Source organism: Manduca sexta, chromosome 9 (assembly GCF_014839805.1).
Source record: "Manduca sexta isolate Smith_Timp_Sample1 chromosome 9, JHU_Msex_v1.0, whole genome shotgun sequence".
Classification (NCBI taxonomy): Eukaryota; Metazoa; Arthropoda; class Insecta; order Lepidoptera; family Sphingidae; genus Manduca; species Manduca sexta.
In genome coordinates, this window is record NC_051123.1 from 8,419,891 (window position 1) to 8,439,520 (window position 19,630).

Sequence of the window (19,630 nt, forward strand, 5' to 3'; positions counted from 1 at the left end):
TTCATCTAAGACAGCTCTTTAGGGAGTAAATATTTTTAACTCTGGAACGAACTATTTTTTTCCTTAAAACTACCTTTATAATATCACTAATGCGTTAAAATATCTATTTTGTGTGGAATCTCTGTAATCTGGCAACATTATATTTTTTCTATTATGTTGGTAATGAGCTCCCAGTGTGACCAGATTTCAAATGTGGGCACTCGTAAAGTGTATACATCCGGAATGGCATTATGAACAAACAGGTCTAATTCAGAACGCTCCGATTCACATACAATTTGACATGATCTGACACACATGCTGAATATTTTCACAACTGAATAATAGAAAGTATGCAGTGAGACATTTCTGAGGAAGAATAAAGGCACGGGCATAGCTGCTTGTAACATCAGCATTACTTAATTAAAGAAACTCATACAGGAAAGTAGGTAAACGTGTTTATTTATTTGTGAGTAATCATTTAATCAAAAGAAATAAGAGGAATTGTAGCAATAATAAAAGGTAAATTTTTTAGTACTTATTCGGCATGTTACCTACTTCACAATAGGATAGTAAGTTACGAAATATGAAATAAAAATGCAACAACGATGTTTTAATATATGTTTATTTCAAATTAAATAATCACTGTACTAATTTAAATTTAAGAACATAAAATAAGATTCTTGGCATCCAATAATGTTCCCAAACTTCCATTCTTAATTATTACTACCCATCGCAAAATTATTATTTACCTCTAAGGCAATTATTTTAAATGTTTCAGGAAATTTTCTTATTCTTTTTTTGCGTTAATTCCGAATGGGTGATTGGTCATTTGATAAAAAATAAAAAAATAACTTTATTTAATACCGACTCTTTAGTTAATCACTAATCTAAAAACATTTCTAAATATCATCAAATATCAAAAAACATGCAATGGGAACATAGAACAACAATGGCCATCTTTTACGTATCACGTCAAGCCATATCTATTGACTAGTAATTTTTCTATTTGTATAAACGAATTTCACGACTTAATTATTGTTTGGTCGAACTCTGAATGTTTTTTATTATGACACAATCTAAAAACTTTTGCATGGGGAGTTCAACCATAACACTGATGGGGACAGCGATTGTGTAAGACATAACCGCAGTAGCGACTGCGTCCACCGCCTGAAAAAGAAAAGATTTTTAAATATAAAGTAGCAGAGTAGTAAAATAGGAAATATTTTTTCTTAACAATGGCATTAGAAAAATAAGCTAGTGGATCATCGATTTAAGTGATCCATAAACTCGTAATAACAGAAGAATCTTAGATAAGGTTTTCTAATGAAGAAAAGGAATAAAAATTTGAAAACACTGAGGCATTTTGACATGGTCAATGGTATTTACTAGTTACTATGAAACTAAAAGTTACTTCGGCAACTATTTATGTTAGTGTATTGCAGCAACAAGTTGTCGCGGTGCCTGATAAGACTTACAATATCAAAGCCAGAGCTGAAAGTAGTGTATGGACGTGGTACCGCGATGAGCGTATTCACGCACCAATGCACCATCATGACTGGGAGAGACATTCGCGCAAAAGTGTCCCATTTACTCCACGCGAAAAACCTCCTAATGTGACCTGTGAGATGATTATATAAATTATTTCCTTACAAAGCTATTAATAAAATAATATATTTATTTTTTGATTTATTGTCTAAAGTATTGGCTTAGAATTATTTACAGTTAGTCTTTTTTTTAGTAAGGGTATACACTGATGCAGAATCGAAACACTGATCATAGCATAATGACCTTAAGAACATAATGCTGTATGCAAAAGCGGCCTTAAACGAAGCGAGGAACCAGGCGATAGCAAAAAAAAAAAAAAAATTACTCGAGGCCCCAGAGCAAAAAAAAGTTCCCCGCTTTTAACAGTTTCATTGATAAGATCGTAAAAAAGGTCCTTCGAGTCACCGCGCGTTCTGTAAGTGCGAGGCTCCGGGTGGTTGCCCGGTTCGCTTCCCTCTAAGCCACCTCTAGCTTTGTGCATCTATTAAGATAAAATACAAACATTTTGGTTGCCAGCAGACATCTCCAACTTTCTAATGAACTTGATGTTTCGCGTCGATTCAACTTTGCTTCAGTATATAACCCTAAACCTTCTATACTATTTGCTTCCACTCACTGTCAATATTAATTGATCCGATTATCTGTGTAGCGCATATAATGCAGAATATGCATCGCTCTATTCCTGTATAGGCGGCTGTGAATGCGTGTGACGTCACAGTTCTGATGTATAGCCCTGAGATCAACCATGCTATGTACACCGGTATCATCCAGTTATGGATGACATTTAGTACCTGTAATTAGACACAGTCGGTAAAGTACTGGAAAAGACATATAAATAGGGTAGCTCAGGTTTGTTGGAGGTTAGAGGGGATTTAAAGATCTGTATGTATTTGATGAAAGCTATTTGGGAGGTAGTTGGCAGCGTTCTGGTTTTCAATCAATCAACGTATCGCTGTTCAATGCTGAAGGTGTCTTACATGTAAGCTCCAGCGAGCCCAGTCTTGTGCAGCTCTTTTAAAATTTTGGGCAAGATATTATTACGTATATTTTCGAAAAACTTAAAAAAGAAGAAAGGTCTCATTCTGAAACATATTTTTTATGTATGTACCCGATTACTTTGATATTTCTGACTAACGTGATGCCCTTTTTATTTATTAAAGGTGATTGTTTAAATAGTCCCATTAGTTATCAATGATTTTCAATATTATGATGTTATGAAATAAAATATCAACAGGATGAAAAGATGAGCTAGCTATATGAAGTATGTACCATAGGACTTACTTTGTTTGCAGATATCTTATATCCGCTTTCGTGCATGTAGTAATGCAGATGGGCTATGTACAGCCCCATTATGCAGGCAGGCAGTCCTCCCAACGGCGACGTGTACAGCCCTTGGAATGATGGCGAGTTGTATAACACCTCTTTTATAGATCTGTGATAGTTGAACGATACAAAGTTATTAGTGAGGCGAATTTACAAATACTGGTGTAAAAACCAAGTTGATAATTATGTGGTATATAGCTGTGAAAAGCGAATAAAATAGTCCAACAAGATTCTATGACTCAGCTGCAAGCTTTAAATTAGAGTTAGAAAGAAAATTAGTTAGATTTTTTTAACGTAAATTGAAATACAACTACTGGATAAAATAAGGCTTAACATCTCATGTCTCAGGATGGCGAGCGCAGTGGAATACCAAACAATACTTTATAATTCAAATTGTTGGATGGTGTTTCTGCTGTTTATGGACGGTCGTATCACTTACTATCACACGAACGGTAAACACGTTTCGTCGTTTAAAGCAATAATAATAAAAAAAATCATTCAGAGGTTGCAATCAGAGATTTATTATTTCGATTATAAATTTTCTATTCACTTACTCAGGATTTGCAATATATAGCATTGATTTCCAGTCTTGTATATATGAAATGCCGCTGATTAATACGCAGGACCCGAAGAACAGAGCCGCGTATATCGGCAGGACGCGTTGCTTCAGTGGCGCTAGAGCCAATGTTAGGAAAGAAGCTAAAATGTACAGTTGCATGTCAACTGCCAAGAACCTGAGGGAAGATATTAACTTGCGGTTTGTGATCATTATTAGTTTACTGCTTAGAACTTAGCTCAACCTAGGTCGAACTACGCTAGCATTTTAGTCGAGTAGCGAATAATTAAGTAACTAAAACGTGTGTGTACATTCATATTTTATTTTATTATTTTGACAGACCGTATTGTTGAGGGATTTCTTGAGTCGCTTCCGAAGGGGTGGTGGTAGTTATTGAATTCAGTCAGGACAAGGTTAAAGTACTGGTTATTTGTTGTAGTACAACGCTCCTTAAATAAAGATTCAAAAAATAAAATGTCGTGTTTATTTTCCCACATCCTAGACTAAAGGAAAAAGTTAAGTCGCCTTTACAAAATACCTAAAAGAAATAAATTACTTACCAAGTCTGAATGAAGCAATGGTTTTTTGCGTCAAATATGTTGTTGACGAAGAACACGTGGTACCAGAACTTTTCTCGGCAGATCTGACTCTGGGATCCGATGATTAGGCCCGTAAGTGGCCCGTCGCGAGTCCGAGGCCACCAAGTGGCTCCATATCCCACTATCAGTAAGTAGACAGGTGCTATCCTGGAAATACGAATTGGCTACATCAATAGGAGTTTTTTTATATCCTCCATACTTATATTAAGTTAAAAGCGGCAGATTGAGATTTCATAGACTGAACTAACAACAGGAGTTTATGTTTGTACGACGACACACATAAAGTTCTGTCGATAACACAAAACCTTAAAATAAAGCTTATCAAGACCGAGAAGCAACTACAACCGTCCTTTTTATTAATACCTACCTGCCTATTATCAAGGAAGTCATTAGAGTAACATGTGTTCCTAAAAATAATGATTAAACTATTTTTTTTTAATTTATAACATCTTCATTAATATATTTCACCTGATTATTCGCTTCAACACGTTTGTAGGGAAACTTCTCAAAGACAGCGGTGATTTTTCTGACGACAGCAGCATGTTGTATGCGCATAGGAAACTGGACAGCATCACAAACATATGCACTAGGGATGTGCCTTTAATCATTATCATACCAGCCGTCCTTGCAAATCCCTGGAAGGTTAATGTATAGGATAAGCCACGAACGAAGAGAACGATGAGTCAATTTTGAATTATTTCTTCTTTACGGTGATGCTTTCAATTTCTTGCCAAGAAATACTACACTAGGTTCTATATAAATGATGTTGCTGAAGCACTGTAAATTGACATGAATACATAACTGAAGAAATTAACAAATATGCCTCTGAATAGATAAATAGAATAGATATGCAGAAAGAAGATTCATTATAGCTCTACTTCCTATAATAAGGGTGTAAGTGTTAAACACCCTTGATTTAGTAACTGCAAGTGAAGATCTTGGACTTGCTAGTAAAGATATTAAAGAAATAGTTTGTACCGTTTTTATTAACCTACCCCGCTGAATACATGACAAAAAATAATAAAAAATTGTTTAAAATCTTACATTTTCCATGTACTGCGGATTTTGCAAATACAACATGTCTTGTAAAACGACCGCGTGTACGTATAAAATGATCAGCATAACAATCACTCTGGAAAAAAAATTACATAGTTAAATTTACTATAGTCTTTAGATATTTTGCTATGTTCGTGTAATCAAATATTTTAAACGTTACAGGGGCCTTATTCTCTATGACATTGTAAATTTCTAACGCGGCCAGTTTACGTTATCTTCGCAAAATTACCTTGGAATAGTATTCGGTATGCCAATTTTGTCTTTCACGCACCATGGTGCGTTATATATATGCTTGTTACGCTCTGTCATACTAATCTGTGGCGTACTACGAGTAATAAGGCATTAGGTACATTTTTCTCGATTACTGCCTCGGTGGCGAAGTCGAATTGCGTGCTACGACTACCGCTCTGAAGTCCTAGGTTCAGATGTGTGTGTCAGTTACATTTTATCAATAACAGTATTAGGTGTTTGTTGAGCGCTGGTCATCTTTTAGCGACTTGGTTTACATTTATTTATTTATTCCACATACTTATTACTAATTACAGGTTACACCCAATACAGTAGTGTAGGACAACTTCAACATTATATTAAATACAACTAACCAACATTTTATAACATTATATTAAGTATAGCTTTTGCCCGCGGCTCCGCCTGCGTTATAAAATTTTTCGGGCTAAAGTTTTCCGTTATAAAATTCATGCTATATATTTTCCTGGGAGCCTATGTTCTTCCCAGGGTCTCAAACTGTCTCCATACCAAATTTATAGTAATACGTTGGGTAGTTTTGAGTTTAACACGTTCAAGCAGACAGATGCAGCGAGGAACTTTGTTTTATAATATATTTTTAAGAGGAATAATCCCGTCATGCATCATTGTTGTATAACTTTAACCGTTTACGCAGCGCACGCAAAAGAAGCTCTCAAAACTAATAAATTTTCCCCGTTTTTGCAACATGTTTCATTACTGCTCCGCTCCTATTGGTCATAGCGTGATGATATATAGCCTATAGCACTTCACGAACAAAGGGCTATCCAACACAAAAATAATTTTTCAGCTTGAACCGGTAGTTCCTGAGATTAGCCATTACTGCTCCGCTCCCATTGGGTATAGCGTGATGATATATAGCCTATAGCACTCCAAGAACAAAGGGCTATCCAACACAAAAAGAATTTTTCAGTTCGAACCGGTAGTTCCTGAGATTAGCCATTACTGCTCAGCTCCTATTGGGTATAGCGTGATGTTATAAAGCCTATAGCACTCCACGAACAAAGGGCTATCCAACACAAAAATTTTCAGTTCGAACCGGTAATTCCTGAGATTAGCCATTACTGCTCCGCTCTTATTGGGTATAGCGTGATGATATATAGCCTATAGCACTCCACGAACAAAGGGCTATCCAATACAAAAAGATTTTTTCAGTTTGAACCGATAGTTCCTGAGATTAGCACGTTCAAACAAACAAACAAACAAACTCTTCAGCTTTATATAATAGTATAGATATATATGGATAACTAACTAAGAGACAAGCGTCCTCTGTGAACTCCGTCAGTGAGCACGAAAACAAATCAACAAACATTTTTATGAATACACAGGCAATATTACATAGTGTTATGACTCTACCGAGGCTGCATAAATTAAATATAAGTTATTCATAGTCACTGATTATTATGTGTCATTTCACGCATGACCTAATTAATAACCGGAATCCCATTGAAAAGTTTTTATATTTCGAAAACAATATTTATTCCGGACAGTTATGTAGTTTGTGAAGTCTTGTCTAGAAGGATTTCTAGATTTGACTTTTTTATTTTTAATTTAATCAGAAAATATTAATATTTTTGTCCCGTCAAGTACCTATTCATATTATTCATGTATTTATTTATTTATTTATTTATTTATGTATATTACCTAAACCGTTAATAATTTAAAGTTGTTAACTTTACTCCACTATTTTGTTTATAGGCACATCTATAGACATATGCCATTGATATTAACCTTTAAACGTTTAAAATTTAAACATAAAGTAATTGGAGTATAAGGCCTACATATATTTTGAAACCAGCTTGTGCTTGCGGCTACATCTTCGTGAAAATGGTTTTTCCGGGATAAAAGTCCCTGATATTTATTTTCGACGGCGACAAAAAATTCAAAATCAGTTAAGTATTTCCTGAGATTAACGCGTCTAAATAAACAAACTCTGCGGCTTTATAAATAGTAGTAAAATAGTGTAGATGATATTTACACACACGATTGTGCTACTAAGATATAAAGAGCTCTTGTAAAGATTTTACTAACAATATAAGACAAAATCGTTGAAATGAAAACATTTAAAAACAGCTTCCTTGGGCTTTATTAAACAATATTGCTATATAATGGCCTAGATAATCAGAAATTCTGAGATAATAGTATCAAATAGAATCTATACTAACAATTATATAAAATTTATTTTATAAAGGCGATTTCTATAGCAAACGGCCTTGAGGATTTGTTCCCTACATTTCCGGTATACGAGTTACGGTATCAATATGCAACTTATTGACGAATATTTTTATTTTAAATAAATTTTAGTTCCTTTTAACAATTTTTAAATAATCAAAAGGTGTGTTTGTTCGATCGAATTTGATGAAATGGTGAAGCATTTACTAAAGTTGAGGGTTAAGTGAAAGTAAATAGCGAACCAGATATTATCTTCTGGTATATTCCGGAAGGGTTTTATTTTTACTGCGATTTTAGCCTTATATACAATTATTATTATCTTAAATGGTTTCATATTAAACGATAATTTAACATTAATCGGTTCCCACCTTCCGTTAAACAATCACGTGATAAAAATAAAAAAGAAAATGTTCATATTGAATTGGAGCTATTTTTATATTCGATGTTTAAATTCAAAGTTTTATTAGCAGATGAATTCAATTAAATCCTCCAAAGTAATTAAAAATGTCTCATAAAATTAACTTTACAGCATAAAAAATGGAATGACGACCTAAATAAAAGGTTTCCGAACTTTGCAACGTTCAAGTTGGCTGTTTACTTATTTCACTGTCAAACGAGTAAATTTCATCCCTCTAAAACATTTTTAACTTCCCTATATTACGCTAAAAAATCCCAAATTTAGGGACAACCTCATCATCTGGCAACCTGATCTGATTTAAAGAAATAGAGTAAATTAAACGTATTTTTTCACGTAAGCATTAACTTAATTTTATAACTGTTCTTCAATAATAGATGTGCGAATACTTTTGACATAAATTGCCAATATAACTTAAGCTATTGAGAAATGCTAAATTATTAATGATATCATATTTGCAACATTTTATTTTATACAAGGTCGCGGAGCCAGTGTCGGTCAAGGCTGGTTCGCTGACTTTTAGCACTTATAAACTGTACCATACTATATGTAAGTGTAAAAATTATCTTTCAAGAAAGTGTATTAATAGGAAAAAAAAAGTTGTGAAATGTATTTTTTTTTTAAAGTAAAGTCTACGTTTGTGCTAGGTTTGTCCTTTACGACATTTCGATATTAATCAGTCCCGCATTCTACCTTCCTTATAATATTATATCACAAGCTTTTGCTTGCGGTTCCGCCGACATGAACTAGTTTTTTTGGGATAAAGACTCGCTATATATTTTTTTCTAGCAGTAGCTTTTGTCCTTCCGAGGTCTCCAACTATCTCCATACAAAATTATATCAAAATACTTGTAGTGGTTCAGCCGTGAAGCGTAACAGACAAGCGGTTACTTTACAATAATTATCAGTCTTACTTATAAAAAAATCGCAAAGCTATGCTTAGTTAAAACACAAATTTACTCGCTCATCTGTAAGTCAAAACCCGCCATCTTGCTTCTTAATGAGGTTTAGATTAGGAACCATCAGTGGCATATGATGTAAATTATATGCTTACCTGCATCCTTGTAAAATGGCCAAGTTTGAGAGTCGCGGATCTTTACTCTCGTACGATACTGTTAACCTTTGCCAGTTTGCTCGAACAGACCACGCCATTATTAGGACATTTTCTGAAAATTGTAGATTTTGTTACTGAAATATAGCAATCATTTTGTAGCTATTTAGTATTACTGTCGGTGGTCTTTTATTTATATCTGATAAATTGAATTGGTTTCTCTTTTCATTTTATCCTCTGAGTTCATTTATCCTCTTTTACATAAAAATCATCATTTATTTTGTGAGATTTATACTCATACATAATTAGGAGACCTAAAGTACTTACTTTTTTTATCATTCCATACAAAATCGTACATAGTGCCTAAGATATTTAAGCATAAAATAGCATAGACAATGTACAGGAATATGCTTTGCAATAGGTCTGGCGGTTTGTCTGTCACTGTGTCGTTGTGGCTGTGGCAGTAGTGCAATGTCTGCAGTGTGGCCTTGAGATGGTGTGGGCGCGCCCTTAAGTTCGCACATTTCTGTATGCGTAAGGAGGCGTTCACGCCAGCGGTGTCGGGGCATCGTGCGCTTACGCAGTACCCGCGATGGATCACTGTTCGATTGAAATGTCTGACGTCATCCGAGTACTCCTGTTGACATAAGTTTGACTTTAGAAGAGGTGGGTGGATACACAATAGGTGCGATTCATTGAGCTTATATTCAAGTCTGTTAGGGAAGGAGTCTATTGCATTATGGTACACACATATTCAAATGTCTCACAGATTGTTACTCCATACTCTACTCTACTCCTACTTTTCACCAGCTGAGTTACGTTCCATGTAATAGGGACACTCGTATTACTATTTATTGACTGCGGGCTGATACTGAGCTGATAAACCTAACACTACTTTGCCCGCCTCGGCATTCGAATCCGAGAGTTCATAGCGGTAGTTGTACAGCAACCGCAATGGAACTATGCCACCAATCCGATCAAACAAATAGATAAATATTCCTAAAATAACGTAAATGAAAAAGTATGCAATCGGGCAGTTTCCACTACGAAGTAATACCCTAATGCAAAAGAGTAAATAAGGGTTGAGATAAAACATCATTGTCAACATCATCATTCAATAATCATCAACAAACAATTGCTACACAGCTTAAAGTCCTTTTTTATGTGGGTGGGGCAAAGTGACCCCACTTCACCTGATGGTAAGTGGAGTGGAGTCCAATAGAGTGTCGACACAATTGTACCCACTTGTTGAAACCGGATATACACAGGCTGATACCGAAACGCGTTACATTTACGTGGGTCACTATGTCGGATTTTCGCACCTTGTGTACAGTGGTCGCAATCCGGTCAGCAAAAGTGCACTCTAGTTACAAACAGGTTGGCATTATTACGTCGACTACTCTTCTTCTTCTGCTTGGCGATCATCCCGAGGTAGGTGACAAGGTCCGCCTTCCTACTGCAATCCTTTCATTTCGCCCGGTCTTTTGCATCCTACTTAGTGAGACCATTGACTCTCATATCTTTCCGGAGAACGTCAAGGCATAATTACGTCGACTGGCGTAATTATCATTCGTCGGGCGATACGCTGTCTACCTACTATTAGACGCAGTGGGGTCACTTTATAAAAAAAGCCACGTTCCTGATAGGCAACGGATTGGCTGTGCCTCTAGCATTGCTTTAGTCCATGGGCGGAATGTTGCTTAACATCATTGCCTAAAAAGCCCAACGTGAAAAGACTCTATTATGAAAAATACATATACGCCTAACCTTAATAAGATCATATGCGATGTGTGGAGACTGCGTCGGTGTCAGTTGAAACTTGGCGAGGCAATATAGTCCGTCTTTCTGTGAGAGGCAGCTGTGGTAGTCATCCAGGTGGAAAAGGCGAGGTAGAGTCAAGTACTCCTCATCTGGAAATGTAATACGGTTTGAATCCTCCGAAGGGATTGGTAAAGGAGTAACTGACGGATTCAATCAATCGATTTCGTTCAAGTATGTGATAGTTGGCGACCTTTTTTTTTTGGTTTCGCGGATAAAATGCTTATAACTACCGCCCAGTCTTATGATTGCTCACATGAAAATCAAACGCCAATTCTGGACTTCACGTGTATCTTTAAAGTAGGAAAGTCACGAATATAATTTTTTGCCATAAGAATCTATCTCAGAATTTGATCGTTTTAAAAAATATTAAGTGCTGTAAACTTTTATTGTGACCGGTTTGTAATTATACTAAGTAACGGCACTAAAACATAGAATTGAACGAAAAATATTCTTATATTTTTATAATACCTAAAATGAAAATTGGTTAATTGTGTTTCTATTTATTGTATATCACTAAGGCTTGAACTTGAAATGATATCGGCGCCGACCCTAGCCTTGGTTCGGCGATAGTCAGTAGTGTTAAAAGAAACAAAATTTTCCGATTTTTCAGAATGCGTGGTGTAACTGCTTATTCTTTCTATATAGAGCCCAGAGGCAGGTAGCTACCGTAGGACGAGACAGTGATCTTATAAGAATGCGGATTGTAGAAGGCGAAATACTTATTCCCTATCTCTGCCAAAAAAAAAAATTCGGCGCCTCTATATGTGACCGTTGCTGTGCGCTGGAATGATGCTATATTCCCGATTGTCGACATTAGTCCCCAAGACCGGCGAAACCGATGGGTGAAGCAAACTTAATCTTCTCACCAAACGGTGGTAACGATAATGCGTTTAAAAAAAGGGTTGTCCTAAAATCGATCACATTACATCCAGTTTTTAGTGTATATTTTTGCAAGACAAACCGAAATGATTCGTTACAAAGCAAATAAACTCTCTGATGACTCCGTCTGTATATTTACACGAGGGTCAACTTATAAGGTAAGAGCGGTATTTTAAATATTTGACTAGTTAGTAAATTCTTCGAAAAATTTTTGTGTACACTCAAAGTGTTAGTAAAAAACCTGTCTTCCGGTCATCAAATATAAACAATGACCTTGAGATAACATTAGGTCCTAAGTTAACATTAGGTCTTTTGTGCTAAAATATATTAAGGAAAATAGCCAAAACTATCGATGAAGTCACTTAATTGTGACATCAAAATAACGATCTACCTGAATATTATTCTGCACTTGTGTTTACATGAGCATAATTTATACCTACATTCACGATTTGTTATTAACATGCAATATACATGACCCAAACCTTTTCTTTGGTTTGTTTATTTTTGCACTTCCAATGTTATAATGCACCCAGTGCCGGAGAACCATCGGCACTAAGGGCGCCTTCAAATTAGTCGCGCTACTGCAATACAACCGAGGCACGTGTACGCTAAATCCATAAGATTTGCCACAACACAAACGACGTTACAGTAGTAGGCCTAAGAGCGTATTGCATTTGCGAATAAGTACCATGCGAATTAGTCGAAAACAACACGGTTATACTCACGTTTAAAAAAAAAAAAAATAGTCGGAAGTTAGTTTTTTTTTAAACGTGAGTAAAACCGTCTTGTTTTCGACAAATTTAATATGTCTCGCGTAAGTTTTAATAATATTACCATGCGAATTGCGCGGAGAAGTCTTTTTTCTGTCTCTCGCAGCGCAGGGACCGCGCTGTACCGGTGCTATTTATTTGAAAGCGCCCTAAGTGACTTACTTGCGGACTTTCCTTCAGCCTGATGGGCGCCGGGAAGGCCCGTGCAAGGGTGTGCACATTAACCCGCCTGTCCGGAACAAATCACAATAAAAACATCTGAATGACAATAGGAACTATCGACCACAGAGGTTTTATTATGGTTTAATATAATATACAAAATCCAGTGCGATTTTCATCTTTATATATAAAAAATAATCTCTATTTCCCTTGGTCACGCCATCACGCGTGCACGGCTGGACCGGTATAACTATTTTTTTGTTGTTGTGTTTGTTATTGTCAGAAGGGTCTTACGAAAGAAAACATTCAAAAAATTGCGCAGAAAATTAGAAAATTTAAGAAAACTTAACGAAAATATTAATTTCATATAATAGTACAGGTTCCCTGGTACACTTTTCATCGTTTATTACTATCAAGCTGATTTTTCGTGAGTAGCTTCCTTTTGACTAGACGCCCAAATTTTTCCTTACAGTAATGTTGGTAAATTATAGCTTAATAGGGGTAGCAAGGATAAAATATGCTGATTTAACAAATTTTAAAAATTTATTACTAAACGAAGTTTTCTTTGTTAATTATCGAGATAATTATCTAAATAACGTGAAAAAATATTTGTCCTACAAAATATAAGGTTTGGTTAGGGAGTCCCCTCTCTCCAACATGTATCATAAACAAGGTCATGAAAAATAATTACTAACCAGCAAATTTTTTTTTATTGGTTAGCTAACATTTGCATAGCTTACACTACTCACATTGTCCTACAAATTGCGTGGTATGTCAACTTGGTCCTATGCTCAAAAGTTGTCAATATCGCATGACTTTTTTTTTATTAGTAACTGTAGGACAATAGTATCACATGATAGGTTAATTATATTTGTCGTCCAAATAAAACAATGTCCTACAAAAAAAGGTATGTTTTATTATAGTCCTTCAAGATTAGTAATTTTTGGGTATACAAAATGAAATGAAATGAAACGATTGAAAATTGAACTTACATTAAATTAATTCGTAGTAAAATATAGTTATATAAGAATATAAATTTAAATCATAAAGAAATTAAGTACATAAATTATTTTTCTATGCAACATAAAATATATTGAATGGCAATTATGATAATTTAAGTAATTTACAGGCATTCTCGAAAACAATTGAGCATTTGCGAACATAGCCGAACTCTCCGATTGTTAATGGAGTAAATTGAAAACACGTGGAAAATATTACTTTTTTATTTTATATATTTATAAATATAATATTGAATATATTTATAATATTATAAATACACCTTGTGACATATGTGTATATATAACAATCATAAAAAATATATTATTAATATGAATTTGCTAAGCCTATACCAAATAGACCTTTTTTCTAGTATTTGAACATAGTGAGCTATGACGATCAATAGTTCTCCGTAAAATTTATAAGAATTTTAACATAGGTCTAGAGATTAAATTTATAAATGAATATAGATAACAAAAAGGTATTTTATTTGTTTTCGCAACAAAATATTTATCTTTGAAAATAAAATAAACATCGTTAAACCAAAAATAAGTATCCAAATATAACTAATCACAATAAAGCGTATAAAATATTTTTTAGAACTCAAATAAAATTTTAAATAAATAAATACCAGTAAAATCCCTCGCGATAATATTCGGTAATAGGAACAAACACAACACGAACACAACAGGAACATGATGGATATAGGTCTTCATCGTACCTCACTAAAGAACTGACTGAACGAAGCTCATTAAAGTTTTCTGATAATATTGGATATTAAGTTCGCATGTAGTAGGCGCGCGCGCACATGGAAGCGAAATGATCACCTTCACTCATAATTAGTTAGCTTTTAACGGATATTTCTTTAAACTGGCTGATTCTAAAAATTTTGTTAAAGAAAGCTACATTTGATACTAAACTAGCTCCTGTTCGCAGCTTCGTCTGCGAGACGGTTTTCCCAGAACGAAAATACCACAGAAGCGTATTGAGTGTATAATTATGTTTTTATTCTTTAAGCTAAATGCAGTGACAGTGACAGTTTATAGATGAGGTTGTTCGTCGCCTTGGAGGCAGAAAAGACTTTACGAGGGTATCACGGAATCTGCCTCGAACGTAGGATAAGGTTTTTGCCAAAAATACACTTGGAGCCTAAAAGGTTGCCGGAAAAAGGGACACAAAAAAATAATCACCTGGGGTGCCAGAATAGCAACGGCAAACTAAATGACGAAATGAGCAACCTGTTTTCCTGACTCTAATCAATACAACTACCAAACATTCAATTACAAAGTACTGTGTGGAATTGTATTGCGCTCATCATGATTTTTACTCTAATAATGCCCAGGAATTACAGTAACTATATCCTTCAAACCATAACGGGGTTGGCACAGTGGCCTAGGGGGGAGGGGGGAGGGGAGAGGTTTAGCAAGTTGCTATGGAGAATGATAAAAGTATGAATTATAGGTAAAGTCTAGAGCACATGTTCCTCAACCACTGCCCCCTCTCCCTCTTTAACAACAACATAGAGCAGAGCGTAATTAAGCGTACGGAATATTAGGAATAGAATTGGTGAATTCATTCTAGTTTCGACATACGGGAATGATCGATCAAGCAAGACTTAGGACTTTGGTTGCTTTACATTTGGAAACTTTTCTAGAATCTCTAGGGGGGCAGCTTCACCTCCCTGCCCCCCCTTGGCGACGCCCTTGGAAATAAGCATTAACTGCCCTGCCAGAGACCCGCATGCGATAACCTAGAGTAGGTATTTATAAAAATGATTTAATAAATAAACATTTTATTGCAAAAAACTTGTCATTCGTTTTATAGACGGATAGATCTCTTCGGAATTGGAATGTTGTAGATTATGTTAATACTTATTCGTATGTGGAGCATTTTGCAATATGATATTCAAGGTGTTTAAATGCCAATGTTATTGGACCGCATCAGGCCTAATGAACACACCTTTATTTTGTTTATTTATTTACATATTATCTAATATGACCTTGATTTAAAAATTAGTATTTCGTATTCATAAATATTGAGAATGTGTAGAATGTCTGATTTTGTTGTAAGTAATCTATACATATTATAAAATAAAGTCCCAAAATCTGCACACATACATATAACGGATTTTTATGAAGTTTGGTATGGAGATAGTTTAAGACCCTGGGAAGGTTATAGACTACTTTCTATCCTGGAAAACATAGAGGCACTTTTATCCCGGAAAACTCCTTCATTCGGGCGAAGCCGCCAGCAAAAGCTATAAATAATAAATTGAATTACCCAAAACAATTCTCCCATTCATACCTAGTGACACTAAAACGGGTTAAATGCGATCATAAGTTTGATTTCAAGGCCAGGGTGTCATTCGAATGCACCAAGTCATTTATTGAACAACTAAGTACATACTTATGATAAAAGCTCAAATATAATTATGATCCGGCCATAGCATAGTGCAATGCTGTTTCTTTCTCCTTCATTGGCACTTATGAACACTTTAAATGGCAGTTTTACACTCCTCACTTAGTCAAGTTTTATTATAGTCAAGTTTTAGTTTTATTATTCACACAGCAAATGTCATTTGTAATTTTCCAACGTATGCCTTTATTAATTTACGACGTGAGGTTATATCGTGTCTTTCTCGTGATCATCTTTGTGTGAAATTTTGTCTAGAATTTTCTGCGTTTATTTGTAACAACAACAAAATTATATACGACCTCTCTTTTAGTCAATAAATGTGTTACACTCTCGCGCTGGATTCGCAGAACAGCTGTAGTATCGTTTGTGAGAAGGTAAGCCGGTAATCCGAATGTGTATTGAGCAATAAAAGATTACTGGAATGAGTGAAATTAAGCTAACCAAGCGATTAAAAAGCAAGTTTTTAAGAAGGACGTGTATTTTATAAAATATCTTTTAGTGGGTGTTGCTCGCGACTTCACCCGGGTATAAAGCCTTTTATATCCTTACAGGGCCGTCGCTAGACTTGAATTTAAGGTAGGGCTGTGGTTACAACTTGGGCGGAGGTAAAAATGTTACTAGATCTGATCTGGTCAATCGATTTTTGGCTTTCTTAACTTGTTTACGTGTACGACTCAGGTTAATACTTACGCCATTGTTAGGGTAATATACAAATTGTAACAAAATTCTCTTAAATCTCGAAAAAGGGTTATTCCACCCATCAAAACGAAGCTTAGCTGTATATATAAATTCCTTATTTAGAGCGATGGCGCCACCAGTGCGACGACAACGCAATCTACTTAAAAATTGACATATTTCCTACGGGACCAAATTACCGCGATAAAAGTAGTCTATATGTTAATCCAGAACATGTTCCACTCGTGTGCCAAATTTCATCCACATCCGCTCAGCAGTTACTACGTTTATTTCAAATAAAAATCCAATACACTTTCCATTCACAGCAAGAGTAAAATAAAATAAGATAAGGTTCTAGAACTGATAGACAATGGCGCATCTGCATCTGCGTTTCGAGCTTATATATGTGCAATAATGATCCTGACAAGCTGGTACATCTCTCTTTGTCAAGCTGCATACGTACCTCTGCAATGTTTATTTCTGCCATTCAGCAATGTGCAAGCTATTTCGGTTTGAAAGACTTTGTATCCAGAGTAATACTGATCATTATTCGTATTATATACAATTCTGTTCTTTTCATGAAGTGCAGTCCACTGTCCTCATTTAAGCATAATCTTCCTTAATTTTGTGTTACGTCAACTATCGCGGATTAGGGCCACAAACAAGATGTCAAAAATATATAAATATAACAAATACTTTGAACATTCTAGAATATTGGTTATTGCACATTGTGTCGATGTTTTAGGTATGATTGAAACTAGAATAAGTTTATTAGTGGCTATTTATCGTTTAAACGATTGATCTAGCATTGCTATAAAGAAGCTTACAAATTGTTAAAATATGATTAGTTTATACTGTAAATTTACCAATTTATACTATATATATTTTGAAGAGACTAACGTTCCTCTGGCTGTTTTTTGTGTGCTTAGGTAGGTAACCGCATTTGCATATCCTAACTGAGGATAAGCAAGAAATATTGTTTAACGTATTAAAATTTTGACGAATTGTGGACCTTAACTACATGTAAGTTATTCTATTGATCTCAGTTATTAATAATCCCCGATGTTTTTCCATTTTTCAAGTGTTTGTGTCGATTTTATTTCCTTTAGTTGTTATCTGACTTGCTCTTTAACTTATTAAAAAGGGAACCCAGGAAATTCACATAATTTAAAAATTTCGTACGAGTAAAAGTATTAAAATAATTATCATATTTTGTAAACTGTCATCGATAATAAAAAAAAAAAAAAATTGCAGAAATTATTGCGGAACCAATTATGGATTTTGCCGTTTTACTTATTACTTCAAAGTCCTTGTCTTTCTCAAGAGAGTATTGACTGTATCTTACGATTTATACGCTTAATAAATATTGATTTTTTATAATCTTATTTTATGAATTGACAGGTTTTATGATAAACCGAAATATGATTTTCTTTTTTATATACATAAACCGACATATCTTTACAAATTATATAAAGCTGAAGAGTTTGTTTGTTTAGACGGGTCAATCTCAGGAACTAATAAATCGATTTTAAAATTATTTTTCTGGGATAAACTTTTTTATTTTTTTTTTGTAACACATATTACTTTAAATACTCATATAAACTTTATTTTCCTTGTGTACGAGTCGGTCCAAAAATAATTGAAAAATTGTGACGAAGTTTTTCCATCTTAAAAATTACTCAGGCGCAGCTTAGAGTCAGGAAGATATCGATGTGATACCCCACGTGCGTCGGAAAAGCACGTAAACCTGGCCTGCGCATGATCTCTCTTCCGTCGGATTGCCGTGTCACCGGACTATGAGAGTGAAGGAAGAGAGAGTGCACCTGTGTATTGCGCACACACTTGCGCACTTTAATATCTTCTGCGTACCTGGCTGGTCTTCTTTGAGATTGTTTGCTATTGCCAAAATTCGGCGAGTAGGGATTCATATGGTTTTTGCACCCCTTCTTTATACGTACTTTAAACATGCCATAACTTGCACTCTAAGTATTAATGTTATATTATTGACTGCCTTAGTGGCGTAGTTGTATTACGGTACGACTGCAGTGCTGAGGTCTCGGGTTCGATCCGCGACAAAGTGATGGAAGTGGAATTCGTGCCCGCTATGGCATTAGGCTCGCCTTCTATCACATCATGGAGTGGGATACACACGGCGGGAATGGGTGCACTACTTACTTCTCTGCCTACCCTTTTGGAGATAAAAAGCGTGAGAGTGTGTGCGTATGATTATTATGTAGATACGTCCTTAAATATTTGAGTCATAGATTTTCTTGATTTTTATATACTCACTAGTTGTTGCCTGCGGCTCCGGCCGCGTGAAATAGTTTTTCCAGGATTCATATTTTCCTGGGATAAAAAGTAGCTTACCACACTCGGGATAATGTAGATGCGTATTAGTGAAAAAAATATTAGAATCGGTTTAGTAGTTCATAAGATTACCGCGTTCATACAAACTTTTCAACTTTATATAATAGTATAGATTATATTGCATCTGTACTGCTTTCCTCTCATAACTGGTCTGGTTATTGTGTTAACAGGAAATATTTTTACGTTTTGTTATCTTACAAAAATAAACTTTACAAAAGGAAATAAAAAATACTGACATACAGGAAGCCTATATCTCATTTAAATTACTAGTTTACGCAACAACTTAATATTACTCAAACTTATTTATGATTTTTTTACCGTACAGGCCTTGGACTACTTATCTCATCCTTTATTTTATAAATAAAGTTCCTCACATCGTCTGTCTGTTCGAATGCGATAAACTCAAAAACTACTGAACGGATTTCTATAGAATTTTGTATGGAGATAGTTTAGAGGATATAGACTAATTTTTGTCTCGGGAAGACATATAGCAGGACTTTATATCGTTTAAGCTTTCATATATATTAGTCTTCTTTGTTAATGTTCTCTCCACTACCGTCTCTCGCTGTGTACACCTGCGTCTTTAGT

At 35.0% G+C, this 19,630-nt stretch overlaps 1 protein-coding gene across 1 annotated transcript; it reads right to left on the reverse strand.

Moving 5' to 3' along the window:
- Window positions 1-593: 593 nt before the first annotated feature.
- Window positions 594-14,315, reverse strand: LOC115452787 (O-acyltransferase like protein). The gene is made up of 12 exons (XM_037436636.1): window positions 14,217-14,315; window positions 10,728-10,870; window positions 9,288-9,597; window positions 8,964-9,075; window positions 5,047-5,134; window positions 4,471-4,637; window positions 3,964-4,149; window positions 3,402-3,581; window positions 2,806-2,956; window positions 2,141-2,315; window positions 1,455-1,597; window positions 594-1,146 (listed from the first exon to the last, which is right to left on the reverse strand). Exons 1-12 carry the CDS (start codon window positions 14,299-14,301, stop codon window positions 1,012-1,014), a joined length of 1,875 nt encoding a protein of 624 aa, XP_037292533.1. The 5' UTR covers window positions 14,302-14,315; the 3' UTR covers window positions 594-1,011.
- Window positions 14,316-19,630: the final 5,315 nt, after the last annotated feature.